General features: G+C 50.9%; 12 protein-coding genes across 12 annotated transcripts; 8 read left to right on the forward strand and 4 right to left on the reverse strand.

The window, feature by feature from the left end:
• Positions 1 to 57: 57 nt before the first annotated feature.
• Aspvir_004135 (MmgE/PrpD family protein) lies at positions 58 to 1,442 on the reverse strand (the record flags this gene model as incomplete). The annotated part of the gene is made up of 2 exons (XM_043267368.1): positions 58 to 1,062; positions 1,107 to 1,442. 2 exons carry the CDS (start codon positions 1,440 to 1,442, stop codon positions 58 to 60), a joined length of 1,341 nt encoding a protein of 446 aa, XP_043123303.1.
• Positions 1,443 to 4,804: 3,362 nt separating this feature from the next.
• Positions 4,805 to 5,361, forward strand: Aspvir_004136 (uncharacterized protein; the record flags this gene model as incomplete). Its single annotated transcript, XM_043267369.1, has 2 exons — positions 4,805 to 5,152; positions 5,230 to 5,361. 2 exons carry the CDS (start codon positions 4,805 to 4,807, stop codon positions 5,359 to 5,361), a joined length of 480 nt encoding a protein of 159 aa, XP_043123304.1.
• A 21-nt stretch (positions 5,362 to 5,382) lies between these two features.
• Aspvir_004137 (uncharacterized protein) lies at positions 5,383 to 6,143 on the forward strand (the record flags this gene model as incomplete). The annotated part of the gene is made up of 2 exons (XM_043267370.1): positions 5,383 to 5,577; positions 5,799 to 6,143. 2 exons carry the CDS (start codon positions 5,383 to 5,385, stop codon positions 6,141 to 6,143), a joined length of 540 nt encoding a protein of 179 aa, XP_043123305.1.
• Positions 6,144 to 6,224: 81 nt separating this feature from the next.
• Aspvir_004138 (uncharacterized protein) lies at positions 6,225 to 6,551 on the forward strand (the record flags this gene model as incomplete). The annotated part of the gene is made up of 3 exons (XM_043267371.1): positions 6,225 to 6,308; positions 6,355 to 6,412; positions 6,475 to 6,551. The coding sequence occupies 3 exons, from the start codon at positions 6,225 to 6,227 to the stop codon at positions 6,549 to 6,551; spliced, it is 219 nt and encodes a 72-aa protein (XP_043123306.1).
• A 473-nt stretch (positions 6,552 to 7,024) lies between these two features.
• On the forward strand, positions 7,025 to 7,372 carry Aspvir_004139 (uncharacterized protein; the record flags this gene model as incomplete). The annotated part of the gene is made up of 1 exon (XM_043267372.1): positions 7,025 to 7,372. One exon carries the CDS (start codon positions 7,025 to 7,027, stop codon positions 7,370 to 7,372), a length of 348 nt encoding a protein of 115 aa, XP_043123307.1.
• Positions 7,373 to 7,512: 140 nt separating this feature from the next.
• Positions 7,513 to 7,966, forward strand: Aspvir_004140 (uncharacterized protein; the record flags this gene model as incomplete). The annotated part of the gene is made up of 2 exons (XM_043267373.1): positions 7,513 to 7,661; positions 7,717 to 7,966. The coding sequence occupies 2 exons, from the start codon at positions 7,513 to 7,515 to the stop codon at positions 7,964 to 7,966; spliced, it is 399 nt and encodes a 132-aa protein (XP_043123308.1).
• A 778-nt stretch (positions 7,967 to 8,744) lies between these two features.
• On the forward strand, positions 8,745 to 9,316 carry Aspvir_004141 (uncharacterized protein; the record flags this gene model as incomplete). The annotated part of the gene is made up of 2 exons (XM_043267374.1): positions 8,745 to 8,880; positions 9,009 to 9,316. The coding sequence occupies 2 exons, from the start codon at positions 8,745 to 8,747 to the stop codon at positions 9,314 to 9,316; spliced, it is 444 nt and encodes a 147-aa protein (XP_043123309.1).
• A 355-nt stretch (positions 9,317 to 9,671) lies between these two features.
• Aspvir_004142 (uncharacterized protein) lies at positions 9,672 to 10,316 on the forward strand (the record flags this gene model as incomplete). The annotated part of the gene is made up of 1 exon (XM_043267375.1): positions 9,672 to 10,316. One exon carries the CDS (start codon positions 9,672 to 9,674, stop codon positions 10,314 to 10,316), a length of 645 nt encoding a protein of 214 aa, XP_043123310.1.
• Positions 10,317 to 10,633: 317 nt separating this feature from the next.
• Aspvir_004143 (putative flavin containing polyamine oxidase) lies at positions 10,634 to 12,428 on the reverse strand (the record flags this gene model as incomplete). The annotated part of the gene is made up of 5 exons (XM_043267376.1): positions 10,634 to 11,646; positions 11,692 to 11,995; positions 12,041 to 12,178; positions 12,224 to 12,254; positions 12,307 to 12,428. 5 exons carry the CDS (start codon positions 12,426 to 12,428, stop codon positions 10,634 to 10,636), a joined length of 1,608 nt encoding a protein of 535 aa, XP_043123311.1.
• A 2,003-nt stretch (positions 12,429 to 14,431) lies between these two features.
• Positions 14,432 to 15,871, forward strand: Aspvir_004144 (uncharacterized protein; the record flags this gene model as incomplete). Its single annotated transcript, XM_043267377.1, has 6 exons — positions 14,432 to 14,486; positions 14,539 to 14,623; positions 14,673 to 14,839; positions 14,886 to 15,166; positions 15,230 to 15,604; positions 15,665 to 15,871. The coding sequence occupies 6 exons, from the start codon at positions 14,432 to 14,434 to the stop codon at positions 15,869 to 15,871; spliced, it is 1,170 nt and encodes a 389-aa protein (XP_043123312.1).
• A 610-nt stretch (positions 15,872 to 16,481) lies between these two features.
• Aspvir_004145 (putative C6 transcription factor) lies at positions 16,482 to 18,636 on the reverse strand (the record flags this gene model as incomplete). The annotated part of the gene is made up of 6 exons (XM_043267378.1): positions 16,482 to 16,983; positions 17,043 to 17,381; positions 17,455 to 17,649; positions 17,674 to 17,825; positions 17,876 to 18,457; positions 18,520 to 18,636. 6 exons carry the CDS (start codon positions 18,634 to 18,636, stop codon positions 16,482 to 16,484), a joined length of 1,887 nt encoding a protein of 628 aa, XP_043123313.1.
• A 703-nt stretch (positions 18,637 to 19,339) lies between these two features.
• On the reverse strand, positions 19,340 to 21,260 carry Aspvir_004146 (NCS2 family permease; the record flags this gene model as incomplete). Its single annotated transcript, XM_043267379.1, has 4 exons — positions 19,340 to 19,963; positions 20,019 to 20,123; positions 20,176 to 21,096; positions 21,171 to 21,260. 4 exons carry the CDS (start codon positions 21,258 to 21,260, stop codon positions 19,340 to 19,342), a joined length of 1,740 nt encoding a protein of 579 aa, XP_043123314.1.
• Positions 21,261 to 21,758: the final 498 nt, after the last annotated feature.

The following is a 21,758-nucleotide window of genomic DNA, read 5'->3' on the forward strand; positions in this document are numbered from 1 at the left end:
CACCTCCGTACTTTGTTAACGTCCGGAATTTTATTTCGAGTTCAGCTCTACCGAGAATTAGCATTGCTCCGATAAACCTGTGGAGTCATACGTTGTCAATGAATTCTCAGGATCCCCTTTCAGGTACTCCACGGACTCGGTGTACTTCCGACCATCCTTGCACACCACGGCGACCGTCCCCTGCCACTGCTTGGGGAATTTTGCATCAATCTCCGGGTCCAGCTCCATCGTTACTCGCTGCTGAAACTCTCGCAGCTCGGCGTCCTCCAGCGCTTCCTCCGTAAAGTCCGTGATCATCGCCTGGCCATTTTTCGCCGCAACTGCAAGGACAAACCCCATGGAGAACTTGCTCTGATGGACCGTCTCGCCTCGACCCGTCAGCCCCAGGACATTGATCGCAGCCTGGTACGTCCTCGCCACGACCGAGTCAATCTCATGAAACTTGACCTGATGCTTCGCCATCAACGCCAGCAGAGCATCCACACTGGGATGCGTATGCCGACACGATGCATGCCACTTGAAACTCGACCCCAGAACCGCATAATCCAACCCTAAACCCTGACTGATGGCTTCTGGGTCCGTCTCCCCAGGAGCCAGCGCGGCGCCCATACCTCTCGCACCCTCGAGGATGTCGCGTGGTCCCGGCAGGCCGTCCCGCGCGCTGTAGGCGGCGAAGATGCCGTCGAAGCAGGCCTTGCCGGTGTGCACCTGCTTGGAGTGTGTGGCGTCGAGGAGGAATTGCCAGAGTCCCGCTGCCTGTGTGCCTGCTGTCCCGATGGCAGAGAGCGTCTGGTTGGCGTCTAGGTGTAGGAGACGAGCGACAGCGGCTGCGACGCCAACGACGCCTCCTGTGGCGGTGGAGTGGAATTTCTGCACGGTCGTCGTCTTAGCTTCGTCTACATGCACCCGGAATTGCGTGCATACCTCGTAGTGTCTCTTTCCAAGGTACTCGCCCGTCCGACAGCCGACTTCATAGCCTACTACACAGGCGGTGATGAACTCTTTGCCGTCGGCGTGGGTGTCCTGTGCGACGGCCAGTGCAGAGGGGAATATCACCGTCGCCTAATCATCAGCCTTTAAGCAAGTGACAGACTGAATGAACATACAGGATGCATGATGCTCCGGTTATGCAAGTCGTCCTGCTCAACTACGTGCGACGAAGCGCCATTGATCAGGCTAGCAAAGGCAGGAGAAGATGTTAATCGCAGTGATCCATCAATGAGTTCACTTTTCCCTGAGGACGGGCCCATCTGCGTCGCGAACCTCACTATAGCGGCGACGGCTGGGTGATGTCGTCCGGCGATCGTGCATCCTAGCCAATCGATGAAGAGCTCCTTGGTGCGCTGGATGACTTCGTCGGGGAGGTCGTGGTATTGGAGGTTGGCTGTCCATTGGGCCAGCCGTTCTGTACGTGTTTCGAGGGAGGGCCTGGATTGAGTCATTTGCTTTTAGTCGAGTTGAAATCATGTATCTTTAGCAATGCGCATTCTTCTATATGATCTGAAGTAGTACCTAGGCTGCGGGGCCTTGAGCTACCCCTCATCTCCACACTGCTCTGTATAGCCTCGGAGCTCCCCCTCCAAGTCGGCTATATGGCTCTTGAGAGTTTCGACGTTCGCCAGATTTAGAAGAACATGACATTCTACTTCAGAGAGTGGCCGACTTGCTCGCGCATGGGATCCTGGCCTAGCCACACTGTCCATCTTTATTTTCAGAAGGACAATTGCACTGTATTCGGCAACGGATCTCTTTGAGCAGTGAGCAAAGTCAACTGACAAACATCTGCGCCCCTTGCAGTGGCAAGCATCAGGACAGTGATAGACACAGGTACAAATTTGGGAAAGAGGCAGTGGCTATATGGTAAGACATATACATAAACATCATTGCCATCCTGTGCACCTAATATGTGTCTAGTGGAAAGTTACATGGGAAATGCTGTGCCACAAATGAAGATGGAACGGGTGGAAGGCCATTTACTAGGGAAATTGACTGTGGGTATTGTTTTCCAGGGTGTTGTGAAAGATGAGGAATGATCAAGGTATGTATCTTTGCCTGTCTTAGTTTGAGGGTCAAGTTCTGACCTGTCTGATAGAGCAGCCTTACCATCGTCCTGTACAATGCACTGTCTTATATTCCTTATGTAGTGGCAAACATGTCTATAATGGAAGTCAATAGCAAACAAATGGCATAGAGAAACATAGCTGGGCCCTCTGGTTAGGCCCTTTGTTCTCTAATCTTATTTAAGGAGGCTTTCCCCTGCAGACTCTTCCGTCTTCCTAATGCTATAGACTATATATCACTTCAATTATACTACCCGCATGCCTGCCCACTGCTCTGGTCTATAGTATTCACTCTGTCTGCTTGCTGCATGTGAATCTCAGTAATATACTTATCGAAACGCTGCTGCATTCACTTATTTCAAGTAATAGCGTAAGCTATTCACTGTGATTCTTCCTGTCCATTATATGTCAACAGCTCGATTATACAACTTCAACTTCTCTCCACTAAATGATCTTTCTCTTACACTGTCACTCTTTCATCGCCGTCATACTATATTGTTCGGCTTGGGAAATATTATACACCTTTCTCTTTGAAAGTCTCTCGCGACTAAATATGCATATTGGCATCCATTACATCCTACAGGCTCGGGAATATGCTGTGCCATGGAACTATAATGTCCTCGTTGGAGAGGATAAACAATATGTTCGGAGGACTAATCATCGAGATGTCGAAAAGGTTCTGATCAATGAAGAGGGTTTTAGAAGGACACTCTATCTTGCAGTAAACGAAGCGCTTCCTGGACAGGATGTAATAGCCAGAAGGCTAAGAGTTCTATTTCGCTCATGTATGCAGATATTTCAGTTTATCCTCTCCCTGAGATCTACTGATTTTGGGTATGAGACAGCAGATCATACCCCAGACTCGACAGATTCTAATGATTCAGTTCTTGTGTGGAATAAATTCGGGATTCCAACACGGATCTCGACACTTCCGCTAAGCATCCCAAAGCGTCCTCGTCCAAATGCCACACTTGGTCCGGTATACAAAACAAGGATGGACTTAATGGCCCGCCGCGTTTATAAAGGCTGCAGGAGAACGGGTGACAGGATTGGTATCTTGCTGCAATGATGAATTGCCACTTCCCTCTCCGCATCTGCCAGAGACTCGCTGTGCTCGCAACTGAGACTGACATAGCCTCAGAGTCTGACATGATTGCCGGTGCGAAAAGGTCACTGGCTGAATGCCTTGATACCAACAAACTCCATTCGGAAGTCCTGTACGATAACGTGTATACCGGCAACGACGAAGGTCTTGGAATAGTCAGGGAACACATAAGAATACCTGCACTAGAGACCAAGCTCAAAGGGTTAGAGAGACAGATCAACAAGTCAGATAACAAGCTCAAGGAGATAATAGACTATATCAGGAGCAGGTTTCTCTCTACATTCCAGAGAGATTTCATGGACGATGAATCAAGAGAAAATCAAAAGGTCATTAACCAGGGAAACATCACCACTCACCACGGATTCTTTATGGTGGACGCTATGCTGAGAAAATCAGTAAGCATCACATTCTCCAGATCTTTATTAGTTTTGCTCAAAGGCTGACGCTACCTGTGTCCAGATTACACACCAAGTTTCTGTCTCTTCCAAAACCATTATCGGCTTTGGAAGTCCCAGAAAGCTTTGCTTAAAACCCAAGCCAAAGCGCATTGTCCAATTCATGCAGCAGTTCTATAGCCGAGCTACCTGGCCAAACAAGCATTTCGCCTGGTTACTCCTGTCGAAAAGGGGCGTGAGCTGCGAGACCCCTTTGTCCCGGCAAACCACCACGCAACATTTGTCGGAATTTCGTCATGGTCGAGGAAAAGATAGGCTGTGTCCTAGATGATGTGGAGAATCTCGACGATCTGACAATCCACATTCCGGCTAGAGCTACATACACGGACCCGTTCCTGCGACTTCATATCAAAAGGAGCAGATATTACTGCAACAAATGGGACATAATGGGGGTGGGTCTGGCAAATATACACTGCCCGGTATACAGCTAAAGGATGCCATTTTTGAGCTTGAGTGCTTGACGATACCGAGAAGAACCTTGTTCTGGAATATACAACAAAGTTTGAAAAAGTCAGAAACGCGATTCAGAACAGAACGAAAGGGAATACGGCGACGTGACCAGGCTGGTGTTTCTCAAGGTCCTTATTTACCAGGGAGATATCAAACGTGTTACCCAACTAGTTCCTAACTAGTCAAGGGGCGTTCTGGTATTTCGTTTCTGGGATACTTGCGGTACTACTTTAAGACATCGAAGACCTGACTCAGAAAGTACCTTCTAGAGGCGCAGCAGTCGCCTCCAAGCCAGACTGCTCCAGGCAAACCCTGGGAAGATTCGTTTCCGAGTGGACAAAATGCCATTACTGTGCCGAGCCGGTTGGACTCTGTCGCTCATGAAAGCCTGCATTGATTCAGTGGTCTTCCATCACCACCATAATAATCACCATCGTCTGGTGAGTATACCTTCAGGCGGTTTGCCTCTGAATGAAAGCTAACATGTTACCACAGCCGGCTCCTGCTGCAGTCACTATGGTGGCTGTCGCTGTGCTGTCCGCCATCCACATTAATGTACACTTTATCCTCGTGCCTCTCCTTCCCGTCATCGTACGATATCTAGTGCATTATATTATCTACACTTTTGTGTTTGCTGCTGAGACCACCGCCGATGACATCTTATCCATGACGCCTTATTCCAGGGTCGAATTCTCGAAGCCAGGCGAATGGGGAAAGGCCGGCTCATGGCAACGATGGCTACAAGTCAATCTCTCACAGCTGCCAGCACGGCCAACTCTATCCAGAAGAAGTCTCAAGTGCTTGAGACCCTGCAAATTGCCGGCATTACCAGTAACCACGATGATAAATTTGCCATTATATCGGTGCCTCCATTTATTCGTGTCCTTAGCACCGGATACTTCAGAGCTTCATGCGGCCACGCGGGGGTCGTCCTCCTGCACTTCGGGGTGAAGGGGGGGACGGCAGCGAGGAAGACATGGAAGGATGGGCAGGGCAGCACTATACAGCAACTGAAGTGTGCGGCGTGGACGTTCGTCCAGGTTGCCCAATTTGGAAAGTTCCTAATGGCTTTCAAGGCGACGGTGTGTACCATTTAGACTGGCCATCAAGCTTCCCACTTTCTGACGGAATCCCTCTCTATAGGATGTACCTCTTTCAGGCAGTTGGCCGCGTCCACCGGCTGGGGCAGCGGAGCCGGCAGAAGGTGTGGTTGATCTTTCAGGAGCACACCATCTCTCGTTGGGTGGAGTGCAATAACATGTTGAAGGCACTCCCTGAATTGGCAGCATAGTTATGTGATCTCCTTTGGCCCATGGCGACGGCAGCACGTTCCACATGTCTCGATGATGGGGCTGATGAGGATGCGGCTGACCTGGCAGAGGCCGAGGTCATCCAGCAAGCTGCAGAGGATTGTCTCCACTGCATGCTTAGCCAGCCAGCTAGTCAGCTAGGGGTGCAGGCCCTGGATGACCTCAGCCTGCCACAGCAAGATCTTGATTGCATGAAAGTGAGAATGACACCTAAGGGCCGCAAGGCCTTAAGGATGAGGCAGGCTTCATCAAGTTTGGGAAGGGATGCAAGCATGCTAAGGCTGCTACGGCTAGCAAGGTAAAGTACCACCCACCTAACCTTGCCCCTCCAGCTTTTGGCTGGAGCTGATATTGGCCAGTGCTTTAGCTCTGGCTGAAAAGACTGGGATTGTGAGCTTGTGGCTAACAGGTGGCGTAGTACAAATCCGCTGAGTATGTGATCTTGGACTTGGAGGTTGGGTCTGGTATTGATGATGAGGAAGGCGGCGGGAGCGAGTCTGATGGCCAGTCCGACGGTGGAGACAGTCCCGGCCCTGGTGGCAGGGGTCGTGGGTCTGGCGCTCAGGACGATGGCAGTGATGGCAATGATGGCAACGGCTCGGATGACCACGGTAACAGTGGTCGTGAGCCTCGTGCCTTGCTACTGGTGTCTCTAAGTGCCCGCATACCGCGCAACGGGTGTGCTCCCTGCCTGCTCGGGCTATTCTTTGGCAGGTGGAAGTACCATCATACTGTGCTTCGCTCAGTCGACTGGTGTGGCTAGGGGTTGATGAGGATTTTAATCGCCCGCCATACCGCCCATCAGACACATACAACAGTGGTAACACCGCAAGACTCCAACAAGATGGATCGACTGCGGCTAGGCGCCCATCTGACGTTGACGTTTCTTCCCGTCATGTCTCGTTCTGGGGAAACCGAAATCGTTAAGGTATTGTGGAGAAGAGGGTATCCACTTGAGCTGCTTACCCTTTTAGGTTTCCCGGGAGGCGTCCCGCGACATGCCTTTTGCATGGGAAACTGAAGAAGTCATCGGTAAAGATGACAAAATTTTCTACCGTTCTTCAGTAGCTTTCGCTAATCGTCTGACGATGGAGCCGACGGCGACTCGGAGATTGTGATTTCTGGAGATGAGGACGTCAATCCCGGTTCTGCCTTCGACGACTCCGAGTAGATGACGGCGAATTACTGTCGTTGATCTGAGGGTTGCGGAACAATCAAGACAAATCGCCAAGATTAGCCAGAACCTGTGCATATGTTTCAGAGGAGAGGCACTCAAATGGTTACTTTGGTCTAATGCAACAACCGGCGTGTGCCAACTGCAAAGTTGGCCGGGCTTGCCCGGTGAGAATGGACTTTATTTCAACCACAGTACTGCCACCACTAGCGGCTGTTGACTCGATCTTAATGAGCATCAAGGGATGCAGCTCGACATAAAGTGCCACAATCCCCTTCAAGAGCCTCAGTTCAGAAAAGGAGTCAGATACTTACAACTACAACATATGGCCGGTCTCCTGTTCCCTGGGATGCCTGGAATAGTTTCCCCCGAAGTTAGAGTTCGTAAGTGTGGATTGAAAGAATTAGTGAGTGGACGCTGATGTTGACTACCTCCAGCCGGAATAGCTGCAGCCAGACGAGCCCGACGACATGGCTCGCCCGAAAGCAACAGCTGATGATAAAGCGCAGAAGGCAGCGATTCGCGCCCTGAAGGAGCCTTTGGCAGCCAGAACAGAATATTCACCTTGGTTTTTCCTCCCAAACGAATGGCAAGTGCAAATGGACCTTAGCAAACTCCACCAACCTCCCCCTGCCATACCCAAATGGCCACAGAAGACAATGACCATGACTATGATTCCAGCCGGAATTGTCAAAGACAGACCACACGATTGGGACGACGGAGGCTACTGGATCAAGTTCAACTATACCACCGCATTTCTCAAATTTCAGGTACTTCACCATGGGTACAGGTGGCGGATTCGAGCGGAAAACCGTTAAATAATGGCCACTGGCAGCAATCTTAGATGTTCCTCAATTCCTCATTGCCAAAACGCCAGGGGAAGCTCTATGAATAAAGCCCTAGCCGTTGTGTCATACAGGAACTGTTGACACAAGTTCTCATCCACATGCATCCTCAAATGCCCTACATGCGGCCTGGCGAGCGTTCCAATCACAAACCAGACGGCCAATTTCAGACCGTCGAGCCGCCGCATTCAAAGCTCAGCTACATGACCTCATGTTTGGCGGCTTTAGAGGCGCTGTGCTACCACAGGACGGATACCGCAAAGTCCCTGATTTTGTCATAATGAAGCCAGGGCACTTCTMACGACTGGGAGCATTAGAACATCGAGTCAGGCCTTTGTGAAAGCCCAGTTTACCCAGGCAGACGAAGCATTGCAGGAATTCAAAGAGAGAATCGACTTGGCCAAGACCCCAAAGGAACGCTACGAAATATGCTGGGAGTTAGGGGAGCAGGTAATGCTCCAGAAAGAGGTGCTAGAAGCGCAGGCCAGCACGGCTTGGGAGGTGATCGAGAGCACTATGAGCCAATCTGGCATAGCACAGGCTGTAGGAGAAGCCAAGGTTCCATGAGTACAAAGGCATTTTGTTAAGCACTGCACTTGATCACCTCGAAGAAGGGCAAGAAAAGTCCATCCGACACTTACTAGGTTAGATCCTAACTTATGAGATTGATATGCATACTAATTCAGACACGCATAGGCTAAATTGCAAGTGATATGCTTGGGTGAAACCTCAAGCATGCTTTCTTGACAACTTACAACGACACAATCTTTCTCCGCAAGGAGGATGTTGGTCGACACTAGGTACTCCAGTACTCTCCTGTGAATTTCGCAATGACCAAGGGAGTGTTACCCGTGGAACAATACCCCTCTGTCAGGGCTTTTACCATGTGGCATTATTAGGCGCCAGAGATCCAGATTTCAGGGTAGACACAGGCATCCGCAACCAGGTTTGGACCGAAATGCGGTCGTGTTTCCACTTATTGAAGAGAAAGTCTCCTCTCGGTAAGTCACAGACGATCTGTTCTAATCTCCTTGAGAGTCAGTCTTACTCACCCTGCCAGAAAGCTACAACACTAGGAGCCGTACCTTGCGAATGAGAGTCATGCCCACCGAAATACACGACTGTATCCAAGGATGGCTTATGAAGCAGATGGTCAACTGGCTTTTGAATGCCCCAATAATCTATTTGAAACTCATAATGCACTCTTGATGCTACGGGAAGCAGGACAAGTGGCGCTCCGTTTCTCCCTGGGAACTTACAAACCACATGGTTTCCGTTATGGCACATCATTCGACCGACTAGCGATCAATTCGCTCAAGACCCGTCCAAACAAAGACAAGAGGAAATGCCAGATCCGCAGGTAGTGGGCATCCTAATGAACATGGATATCGACATCAAACCCCACAAAGCGGTTCCCACTCTTAAGGGAGAAACAAATTGGATTCTCTGGTTGGAGAGGCACCAGGGCTACCTCTACAGCCGTAATTCATACTATTGGAAGCTATTACAGCGCTAATATCCCCCTCCTACCTCGCCAGTGTTCAACGAAGTGAATCTAGATCACGTTTGACAAAGCCTACTACATCGACTCAGAAAAGAACATCATTAGAAAACAATGCAAGGCTCTCCATCGTCAACAAGGCCGCATCTCGCAAAATGCCAACAAAGATCAACCCCAAGAGAGCTGTCGAGTCCGCTGCTCTAGCTCTGAATACGTCCCAGTACCATACGCATTCGAGCGCTTTGCACAGCATCTACCTTGCCGGTAATCTCCAGCCATGGCTAGGCTTCCTGAGCGCTGTTCAGGCCTATCACGAAAGCCATACCTGGCAGCAACAGATTCTGGGTTACACGCTTCAAGCCCGGGATCTGTATACGCATGGAAACGTCGAGGTTGGTGATGAACACGGTGTCTAAGGCTGTTTCTAAAACTTTTTTGGAGACGTACTTGACACTATTTTCGCGTCGCAATGGACCACTCGCATCAATCTCCGTTTTGCAGATTTCAAATGTATACCTTCTACATACCCCGGCACGCCTGACGTGATCTTGAAAGTCTACAACCACGACTTGAACATCGTTGGGGAGCTTAAGGCACCCTGGATTACCGCAAATCACATTCAGCCAAGGCTAAGAAGCTGGCCTCAGCTCCTATAGCAGCAGAGGGGGCTGAGGGTGAGGCTGTGGCTGAAGTCTCTACACTATTTGCACTAACTCAGCCTTTTTTCTCCAACGGTATTTGTGTTTCCTGCGAACTCGGCGTCTTCGCAAGATGGCTGAAGAGGCTGGGCCATCTGCGAGGTCTCAAAACGCTTGTGCTGTACTCACTGAATCCCGGAGGGCCAGGCCATCGCACCCGTTCCACCGCCGCCGCTGCCAGCGACAAGTCCTTCACTCCAATGAAAGCGACCCGTCCTCTTCGACCAAAGCCAACCCAACGCCTTCCCGCAAGGGTAAGGAGGTGGTTCGAAATGCTTCCCCGAGCTCTACTCAGTCCTACCACAAGCGACGACGCTCGAGTCCCCATACTTCCACTCCCTCCAAACGTCCGCTCCACGCATTCGACGGGAAGGAGTTGCTTTGGCCTGTCGACCGGAAGAGGTGGGATGATACCAATTACTTGAAGGTGGTCCTCGCGGACCTTGCGAAGTTCACCCGCCCCATTGAGGATCATACCATGGTGTTGAATCCCGCAGACGACGATGACTCCGAGGTAGAGTTTGAGAATTCAGCGACTTCGCTAGTAGCCCTGCACTGGGAAAATGACGACCTAAATGTTGTACTAAAAACTAGCCTGCTGCCGGACGTGCTTCAAGCACACATGAAAGATGCATTGAGGTGGGAGAGAAATACACCACACTGCGAGATGAGATTCACCGGCGTCGTACAACTGGTTCGTCGGGGCGAAGGGCCCTAAAAACATTGATACCGGTCTTGTGGAGAAGGAGGAGGTCTTTCGAATCCCCGTCGTACAGAGCGTCAGCTTTGATCCAACCGAGCTGCACCGATGGCGTGTTGCTGCATGACGAGGTGCGAGAGGGGAATCACCTCCTGTCCGGACAGCTACCCGGTAATATAGCCTGTATTCCTCGACTACTCTTATTCTAAGAGATATTTGACCTACGTATATAAGGACTCATTGTGCTCGCTAGTGGGCTATTCTTTGGACTGCTAGAGCATTCCTAACTCCAACCTGTTTGAAAAGATCAACATGACAAGTTTGGGCTACAGAGACTATTCATCATTGTAATCGTAGAAACTGTTGGAAATCCAGCCATTGACCGCACTATAATCAGCCAGAGGAGTAATTCCATGCAGCGTCTCGTAATGCGTGCGAGGGCCGCACAGCCTTTCCATCGTCGAGTTGTAGTAGACGCAGCGACCCTGCAAGAGTGCCGCGATCTGTCGTCCGGCATCAAGACCTTCAAAGTAGGCTCCGTGCAAGAACCCAAAGTAGCTTGGTGAGGTGTGCTCTCCAGCAAACCACAGTCTGCCAGTGTTGGCGCGCAGATTCTGGTGCTCCTCCAGGCCGGTGCTTGCGGGCCAGTTCGAGTAGCTTCCGTATGACCAGGGCTCAGTACTCCAGCGAGGATACATGAATGCAGTAGGCTCTGGAATGTCCTTGTCCGGGAACATCTTGCGCAGAACGGCCATTACCTCTGCTTTGGTCTCCTCGTCTGACTGGCTCTCGACGTGATAGGAGAACTGGTTGGTCACGGTGACGAAGAGGATGTTGGATCCGGGCAGGAAACCAGGTGTCGAGAGTGATTGCCAGATGGGATACCAGCCACGAAGCTTAGGGTCCGCGTACAAGAAATATTGTGTGTTCGAGGGCCAGAAGGTCTCGTTGAATTGAAGGAAGATCTTGGTGTAGGTGCCCATGGTAAATTTTTCAATAGCCGTCTGCTTCCAGTAGGGCAGCTCGGGCGTGAACGTGACGGCGTCATTTTGCAGCACACCCAAGGAAAATGTGCATAGGGCATATTGGGCTTGAACGCAAGTGCCATCACTGTTGTACACCGTCACTCCTTTGTCGGAATAAGTAACGTTGGTGACCTGCGTGTTCAGACGGAGCCGTGTGTCGTTTGCCTTTAGGAATTTCGATGCCATGCCCTTGATGATGGTGTTGTATCCGCGCTGATCCCATACAAAGTTGTCCTCGTCGCTAAAGCCATTCCAGGTCAGGTTGCTCCCAGCGTAGCCAAATACCAGAGAGCTCTCGAGTGGCGTATAAGCATCCTCGAAGTCTACGACTGTTAGTTTCATTCCTATTGAAGACAGGCCAGACTTACCCCAGTTCCACCATTCAACAGCCTGCGCCTCCATGTCGGTGTTTTTGGGCTTCCAGCCAGCCAAAGCGAGGCCTGTCCGAGCTGTCTGGTCCAGGAGATTCTCCAGTAAGATCGTGCCAGCCGCGGCATTGGCAATCTCGTCGGCAGCATCATACTCATCAAACAGATGCGAGTAGTCGGCATATCCGTTCTCATTATAAGTGGAGACGTTGTCATAGTTGGCAAATGTATTCTTGAGGTTGAACTCTTTGGCGAGTGTCCAAATAGGGTTCTGTGGCCCATCCGCGGTCCCAATGCCTTGGATCTGTTCAATGTCAGAGTGGTTCGACATAAACGAGGAACTACCTACCCAGTTGGCACCCATCTCCACGACATAAGGATCTCCATTTTCGTCCTTGCCAAAATTCGTGTGCCAAGCGCGGCCTCCAATCGTGTCACGGTATTCTAGAATGACAAAGTCATGGATCGATGCATTGGACAAAGTTTGCTGCTACGGTCAGATTTGATGCATCCCGGCACATGTTCAACATACAGCAGCCTTGATTCCTGCCATTCCGGCTCCTCTGCGAGAATTAGCAAATAATAATATACGAAAAAGCTAAGAGATGCATTTACAAGATTGCAACCGTAGTTTTTTGGCATTTTCCCTCTTGAGATCGTGGCTGCTGAGCTACGTAAGCTGCGACAGGTTGAACTGCGCAGCCCACGATGGCAGCCAAACCCAGTTGAAGATGCATTGTTAGGACAAAGTTGAAGCAAGGAGATGGAGCGCAATGCTTGAGGAAAAGCCAGCGCTGAAATGCGGGCGCATGCGGCCTTTATGTCTGGCCTTGGAGCTCCGACTGGAGACTACGATTCAGCTCAGCAGCTGCCCCAGCCAACTCCACGTCTGCATTAGCACCAATTGCCCCTTGAATACCTGCAGATAAGATGCGGAAAACAATGCAGAAGATCGGCAGGTCCATGCAACGTACTCCACCTGACCATCTCACAACGTGAGGAGTGACGCTATGCGCGATTTGGAAGGTCTATGCGGAAGGAATGGATGAGTTCTGATAAGCATAACACTTGTTTTGGCTGCGAGATTAATCCCCGCATCTTTATATTTGATGAGAAATTCTCCTGTCCTGTGTTATCGTTGTTGCAAGGTGTGGGAAAGTCGGTGGCTGGTCCAATGCAGCTATTGCTGCAACTGGCAAATAGTTTGCAAGGTCCGGCTGAACAATCACCAGGATACGAAGTACCCTGACAGAAACCCAAGCTGATCGGGTGGACCTCCTCAAACTCGGTTAGAGGCTTCATTACCAAATCAAGGATATCGATGGTCTTTTGATAATCAAGCATGGACAGCACTTGTTGATGCTTTCTATGTCTTGTATGCCTGGAGAATTCTGGCCGTGCTTGGTTGTTTGATGCTCCCCAGATCTCTCTAATCTCATCATTCGACAATATTTCGTCATGTGCATTGAACTCGTCAGATCCTTTGCAATAGATACAGAACTTGTTCACTGGTATATTATTAGCAGTTGTCAACTACTGTCATTCTTTAATGCAGTCACTTACTCCCAAATGGTCCCTGCGTCATTTTTCGGCATGCATCCGCTGCTGCGTAGAGATCTCTCAGATGCAAATGCTGAACAGGAGCAGTGGCAGATATTGTCTCAAGGATCTCTTGCAGAAACTCTTCGATCTCAGTCTGTTCGAAGCTGTTGTGCAGTGAGTAAAGGAGGAGTGCCGCACTCACAGTTAGGGCTTCGTTGAGTGTCTCAGGAACAATCTGTATAAAGCGGCGAACAGGCTTGCAACATATTCCTAGTGACTAGGTATGTGACTCTGTAGGGTATGAGAAGCTCGAGAACCATTTGTTCTGTAGAAGAGTGTATGTATTGAGATGATCAGAAACAAATGTGCACAGTACACTGATGTGTGCGTGTTACAGACAGACGTGGATGATACAGAGGTAGAAACCAACTATTGAAGCAAGTCTATGATGACTTTATATATGAGCACCTACTAAGTCAGGTGAGGTATAATGGAATAGGTGTCGGGCAAGGCTGGCGCGTCACTTGCATATTCCTTCCTCACTTTGGTCTATGCCATTCCCATCCAATGGTCGATATCAACTAAGCCAGTCGCCAGAACAAGACGAAAACAAATCGCACATCCACATCTTGAAAGTACAACATTTTCCCAGTTGCCTCTTCCCTCGCCGATGTCGAAGCACATTCAAACACTGCATTGTTATTTTCTAGCTAATCCAGAGATATCCATTTCCTTCAACGCTGCGTGTCAGGGTAGATCGGTTGGAATCATATGGCTGGCAATCAACTGCGATCGGCAGGAACTCGGACAATACCTCTCCTGGAAAATTCGTTGCAGTCCCAGGGAAACATTCTCAGGACATCTTTATGTGATTGCGAATAACTCAGTTGAGATTTCTGAACCGTTGGAGTATGGGGAGCTGTAGGGAGGCTAAGACGGGTTATCCTCTTCCTATAAATTATGGAAGTACGGTCTACATGAGTATGACAGAGTCAGTGAGTAGGCTACCAGATATCGCAAGGCTGAGGCCAAGGCTAGAATTGCAAACAAGGCTGAAGCTGCAGTTGGTCAACGGCCGCCAGCGTATCGCTGCAGATTTAGTCCTGTCACAGCCACCACATACAGTTATAAGATGAAGTGTCCATCTTTCTCCTTTCTTCTCTTCTGTCTTTCATTTAATGATGTGAAAGATTCAACAATGGATGATTATGTCGATGAGAAAGTGGATATAGTGACTGTTGTTGAGGAAAGTGGTACGTTCTTTAACCGCCGGATCTAATTGTCTACAATACTTAGCGTTGTTAGATGAGAACACCTGGACCTCGCGACAGGCGAATCTATGGCTGGAGTTAGAGAATTACCAACGTCAACCATCTTCAATAGTTCTATTGTACGTCTTCTCCGGCTCTGGCTAGCATAATCTCACACCGGACGAACAGATACGCCAATTACTCCGAGGAAAGCATCAAACACTCGCCCGTTCTAAAGCAAGAAAATCCAGAGGTCTTTTTTCCTCCCGACTTCTTCCCTGTTATCAAGGCAGACCTGAACGGGTCATTCTTCTGCGACTATGACATTGACGATAAAGAACAAGTCACCAAGCATTGTCCGTCCATCCCTCATGCTAAACTTCCTATACTGATCTAGTATAGTATCCTGGACCTGCTTCAAGATCAAACACGTCATCAAACCAGGCGAATACGCCTGGATCCAGACAGCCGTCTTCGTCCAATGGCACCCGCAAGAAAACCGCCAACTCGTCTTCTTCCTGAACCTACCGACCATCGTGGCAGAGTATCTCGCCGCGCATCGACCCGCCCCAAACCAGCGGGGCAACCCATACATCTGGCACACGCTGTTCGCGCAAGGCGTAGTTCAAGAATACGACAAGTCGATCTGGTCTCTGCGGGATCTGGTCCGGCCTATCGAGAAGGTACCCCGCCCATCCCAAGCAAAAAGTAATTTCCGAATAGAATGACCAGAGCTAAAAGGCTAGGCCCGCAACAAACCACGCCCGCCCCCCCTCAACTTCCCCAACCTCCACGACATCGCCCGCCACATCTTCCACGCGAACGAGACCCTCGAGGTCGCCATCCACACCCTGCAGTCTCTAATCGACGAGCAGGCGCGCTTCCGCGCCGAGCATGCAGCCCTGATAACCAAACCCCGCGGCGGCTGGATCCACACCGCGCAGCGGGCGCACTACGTCGCGAAACAGCTGCATTCGCTCCTGACGCGGTCGAAATCGCTTAGTGAGCGGTTACGCAACGAGATCAATCTGGCATTTAATCTGGTTTCGCAGAAGGATGGTGCGATGATGAAGACGGTGGCGATTGTGAGTATGGTGTACTTGCCGGGGACGTTTATATCGGTATGTGCAACGCAAGCCCCGGTTATGAATTTGATTGAGTGAAAATGGCTGAGAATGTAGGGTCTGTTCGGGACGAACTTCTTCAATCTGTCGGGCAATGATGGGGCGCAGTCGTGGATCATGTCCGGGAATTTCTGGCTGTACTGGGTTATCACGCTGCCGCTCACGTTGGCGACGATGCTGGTCTGGGCCTCGTGGCATTATTTCCCACACTATTACCCCCGTATAAGTCTCAGGCCGCTAAAGGACGCGAGCTCGGTTGCCTGATGGGTTTCTTTTATGACTGATGAAGTGATGATAACGATCAACGTGTTGGCGTACGCTTGTATGCCGGAATGGCCAAATATTATTAGTCATTATGATTAATAGACTCATGGTGCGGATTCGCGATGACAAAGCCGATGAAATGTTCTGGCTCCATTTCACTTGGGTAATTTTAACTCTTCAAGACTGAGGCGGGACAAATCTGCTGCTTGCTAATGTACAAAGCTAATGTACAGAAGCCCGGGTGCCAAATGTCCGTAGCTTGGTAACCGCACCCTCAGTGTTAAAACTCACATATTGAGGCTCAGCCTGGGCCGCCGGCCAGAGTAGCACAGCACTATAGCAGGAGCCATGCGTAGGTCAGTAGCTTGCGGACCGGCCTCATCGTCGGGGAGCATCAAAAGTGTTCGAGATCTCATATCGTCAAGATCGCCTGCTGAGAGCACCGCAATCGCCCGCGCCTGCCATGCTTCCGCAATCAGGTACCTGAGAGCTCATCCGACAAAAGGAGCACTGGCTATGTAAAAAACAACTGCACAATCTAACTCGACGCCAGCGCAGTCTATATCTATTTCACAAGACTTTGACTTGATTAGTGCAAAGCCGATATACATCACAAGTCAGAACCCTCGCCGTCCGAGGTATCGATCGTTTCGGCCATGGTGAATGGAGACTCGTCTGAGGCCTCATTTTTGGGTTGCTTTGCAAAGTCAGCAAATAACGAATCTGTCTCGGTCGGCAGATGAAGGCCATGGATAATAGCCCGCGTGCGAATCCTATCTAGAGCAGCTTTGCTCGAGCTCCATCGCCGAGACGCAGCTTTCGCGGCTATGCTCAGGTTAATGAAGGCATCCCGATTTTCGGGCACATCCAGGCGTTCGAGTAAGACCAGCAAGGCCATGTTGATCGGCTGGCTGCTGCCTTGTGGCATGCGTTCAACACCCCACGCGGAGCGGTGAAGGCGCATCAGCTGAGAGATGCTCCTTGCAGATGACAGGCAGGCCTCCTGGTGGGTCTCTGGCATCATGTGGAAAAGTCGGTGGTCCGAGTAACCATTCCGCTCACTCTTGCATAAGAGTTCGTAGACGGTTATAATGAGCGTGTGCTGGTACATGCTGCAAATAGTCAGCATTCACTCCTCTCGAGCGGTACGCGTCGGGGACGAGAAGCTTACTGAAGACATAAGACGTGCGGAACCTCAATAGCGTCCCTTTCCTTCAGGCACGGCGGTAGGTCGCTTTGCCACTCTCGCAGTCGTCGTTGCAATTCGTCCGTCTTTTCCTTCTCTGACGAGCTGACTTCCCCTTGGAAATGGGGGTAGGTAATATCGTAGGCGATTTCATTCAGACTACAGAGGGCTCGGAACGTACAGAGGGTATGCGCTTGCAATTTTTCGGACTCGGTTGGATATGGTACCCACAGGTCGGCGTCCAGGTCATGGGTGATCGGCGGGAGGCATAGCTTTCGCGGCGGTTTAATCAAAGGCGCCTTCTTACTCGATACAGCGTGGGTCCTGGATCCAGGGACTGGTCAGTCGTCCCTGGTTCTAGCCGTCCGGCACTGGTAAAAGACACGGCATTGCGTACATCGCGATGTTGAACAAACCCCAAATTGTTATATTGGCCGCTCGGGCCAGGTCAAGAGCCTCACCGTCGGCATTCTTGGGAGCAGTGATGCTCGGAAATAGTTCCTGAACGGCATACGCAAGTTGGCTCTGATGAATCCAGCCATGTCGATCTTTCCTGGTCATGGAAGCGCTGGGGTGCTTCAGCAGAGGCCGGCTCTAGCAAGCGACTAAAACATACCATATCCATAAAACTCCCAGCCCTTGGGCAGTCGCAAGGGTGATCCTGCCTTCTTCCTTGTCTAGCAATCGTTTTGCCTCGCTGTAGAAGCGGGCACCCTGGGCGGCCGCGTCTCTCGAAGAAGCATCTGACTCCAAACTATCCGCGTATGCCTGTCACCAGTCACCAGCGAGTCCAACGATGTCGAACCGGGACTACCTACAAACGCATCGGCCAGGATGGCATTCACCAAAAATGGCGAACAAAATTTCGAGTCCAATGACCCCGACTGCATGTCCCGCAGAAACAACTCCCGATCGATCCAGTTGTAGAACGGATGAACCCAAGTAAACCACAGCGAAATCAAATGCGATACATGGTCGTCATCCTCGGTGACGGTCGTCCACGGGGCCGCCGGCACGCGAAACAAGGGCTCCACGGAAGCCCTCTGCGCGTCGAGAATACGACGCCGCGACCGCGACCCCATCTGCTCGAACCGTTGTATCTCATTGCACACTTCGATCAGCTCCGGAGTCTGTTCCAGCTCGGACTTCAGCTGCGTGTCTATGTAGAGCTGGATTTCGGCCAGTGAGGCATTGCTGCGAATGAGGTTGAGGAGCTGGATGGTGCGCCGGGTGCCGCTCTCGCGGAGGGTGCTGACGAGCTGGATCAGGAGATCCTCTTTCTCTTCGAGCTGGGTGACCTTGCGCTTTAGAGCGCCGCGGCGGCGTTTATCGGCGCTGGCATCGAAGGTACATTCGACGTTGGTCTTGATACAGTTGGTGCATGGGGAGGTTCCTGAGCACTGAACTCCGGGTCAATGATAGCGCTTTCCCGAGTCACAGAGCAGCTGACAACTTAACACACCTTGAGCTTGCGCGTTTTGCAGGCCGAGCACGCTGTGCCGACATTTTTCCGCTTTTGCTGAGCTTCATTTGTACCAGAGCCACCAGGCGGGGCTGGAGACGGTTTGGACTCGGCCATGGGTGGGGTATTACTGTGGACTCAGGCCATTCCGGGTATTTGGAATCAATGAAGAGCCAATAAGTGGGAGGAGGTGGAAAAGATCAAGTAGAACAAGGGGAGGGCAATCGGCTTTAGTGCTAACATGACAGAAGGGGCCAAAAGTGAAGGGGAACTTGATGCGCTCAACCCCGAACCAGACCTGTAAGAAACCTCAAATGCCGTGACAGTGCTGGTATTAATTACGCCATGCTTGAACTGTTCCACGTAAATCGTCCCATCTTATTGGCGGATGGAGCTGTTCATGCTTCTCCGCAGTATTGTATTGTAATCACGAACTGAATATTTTTGCGGCATGAATTATTGGAAAGTGATATATAGTGGTATTCTTCCGTTACTTGGTAGCTAAGGTATTATTAAGGTAACTTGCGGTGTGAGTCTGTCATACACTTGACGGGATCCTGCAGATCGCCGAAGCCAAGCTCTGGTCTAGCCCTCGGCACCTTACAGTAAGTATCATGCAGGTAGATGATCAAGGTTATCATGTCAGGATATCGGGATCCAGGAGATGAAATGGATCCTCTCTATATCGCAAGTAAAGGCATGATTGTTTATTCTTTTCTTTATGGACTAATATGGCACCCGAGTTATCAGCTCGAGATGCACAACTACCTAGGTGTGGTGTGAAATACTACATTATGCTATACTATACCAAGGCTGTAGATCAAAGGCTTTTGTTCCCAACATCCACTCGACTCTTCTCTCCCTCCGGCCGGTCATGCGAAGAGACGGATCCATCAGGCACGACCCCCATATTCACCGATTCCTCCTCATCCTCGCGCCAAAAGTCCTTCTTGCCCCGAGCGGCCCGTCGCAGCCAGGGAGGGAGAATTCCTCCGGGAACCTTATACGACCATGGGTCCGACTCGTCCTTGTTTGGAGGCACCACGCGACCGACGGAGCCCTTCTCAACCAGCCAGGCTGTCGCATTGATGAGGACGTAACTCAGAATACCGGCAATCAGACCATAGGCAATGGAGTAGGTGAAGGGCATGATGGCGATGGTCAGGAAGGCGGGAATGGCGTCGCCGTAGTAGCGCCAGTTGATGTCGGCGGCTGCCTTGCACATCAGGGCGCCGACAATCACCAGCGTGCAGCCGGTAGCCCAGGGAGGGATAGATGCGAAGATCGGGGCGAAAAAGACGGCGATGAAGAAGCAGATACCTGTCACGCAGGAGGTAAGACCTGTTCTTCCGCCCTCAGAGATACCGGCACCACTTTCGATAAATGCCGTCACAGGGGGCGAGCCAAAGAGAGAACCGATAGAGATACTGATTGCGTCGACCATCTGGGGACAGTCGTCAGATCGATTTAAAAACACACTGGAGTGGAGAGAAACATACATAGGCAAGGGCACTACCCTCGAAATCCTGAGTGCGTTCATCGATGGTTCCAGCAAACCGGGCCATAGAGTAGAGAGTACCGGTGGTGTCAAGAATATCAACATACTACAACGCTGATCAGTCAAAGATGGCGCAGAATTTCAGAACGCGGACTTACCAGGAACGTGATAAAGGCCAATCCAAACTGCCCACCATGGCCTGAAAGACTCCAGTCTTGAGCAACCAGGGTATGCTTGATGGGATGGAAGGTCACCACCTTCTTGAAGAAATCAAACATGCTGTCACCCAGCTCCGTATGAGGGAAGTAGGTGACTGGCGTGGGTCGCGGCCAGGAAATGATAGAAACTAGCAAGATACCAATGATCACCGCACCCTTGATCCGATACAGCATCAGCAGCGCAGTGAACACACCACCGCAAAATATGCCCACCCACATGGTCGGGTTACGCATCTTAGCATCGCTGGGACACATGCCAGTCGTCGGATCACGCAGAGAGGAGATGCAGCCTGCCAATTCCAACGGGGTTTCGGTAGAACCCGTTACCAAGCCAATACCTGCGCTGTAGCTCAATCCGATAAGAGTGAGGTATAGACCGATACCGGTGCCCGTGGCGAGCTTGATCGAGGCTGGCAATGCACGCGCCAACCATTGTCGGATACCGAGCAGAGTCAAGCCCAGGAAGACGAAACCCTCGACAAAGACGGCGGTGAGAGCAAGTCTATACGGAATCATGCCGGAGCCGTGGTAGCCCACGACAGTGTACGCGAAATAGGCATTGAGACCCATACCGGGGGCCAGGGCGACAGGCAAGTTAGAGAAGAGACCCATGCAAAATGTAGACAATGCGGCGATGGCAGCCGTGGCAGTGACGAGGTCGCGCTTGATTTCCTGGACACACATCAGGTATTCGGTGTTGCTGTTACAGAGATCGGCCTGGCTTTCGGGAGGGCAAACACAAGTGCCGCCCGACTCGGAGGTGATGTTGGAATTGACACTGATGATGTAGGCCATAGCGAAAAAGGTAGCGAGACCGGCGCGAAGTTCGGTGAAGAAGTAGCTGCCTTTGCGTTCTTTCGGCTGTCTCATCCGTAAGCTTTTCTTCTGAGCTCTTGAACCTAACCCTCCGCAAGGAGAGGTAGAAGTATACTAACATGTCCTGAATTCTCCAGGCGAAACCATCGCCCAACAGGGCTTTGAGCCACCCGGAGATTGATTCTGTGCACCGCCTGAGTGATCCCCATGATGCGACAGTAAATGAGAGAGGGAAAAATGAGAACGAGGCACCAGCCTGAAGTCAGACAGAAAGTCACGGAGGGAGAAACCCGTGCACAGTTTGGAGACGCGATGCGACTTTTATTATTCCAGATCCCTCCATGACATGCATGACCAACCACGCGACCGATAAGAAATCGGGAAAGAAATGGAGAAAAAAAATTTCTCGACCGGAAGAATCTGATTCGATCAACGGCTTATCTCTTGAGGTCAACAGCTTGGCAGTCCTTGGCAATCCGTGGTTCTGTCCAGTGGGAGGCCTCTGTTTCTGTGTGGTAATTGCCGATCGAGACGTTGGTTTCGGCGGAGTCGAATCAGAAGGGCCAAAGGACATTGGTTGAACGGATATCTCGGGGTCACGATGGCGTTGATGGCGAAAAATATCTGGAAATACAATGGTTCGAGGCTGAGGTGCGTATGTAGCTAGGTTCTATGACTGCAAACGCAACAATGGAGCTTGGTCTAGC

Source organism: Aspergillus viridinutans (assembly GCF_018404265.1).
Source record: "Aspergillus viridinutans IFM 47045 DNA, scaffold_2, whole genome shotgun sequence".
Taxonomy (NCBI): domain Eukaryota; kingdom Fungi; phylum Ascomycota; class Eurotiomycetes; order Eurotiales; family Aspergillaceae; genus Aspergillus; species Aspergillus viridinutans.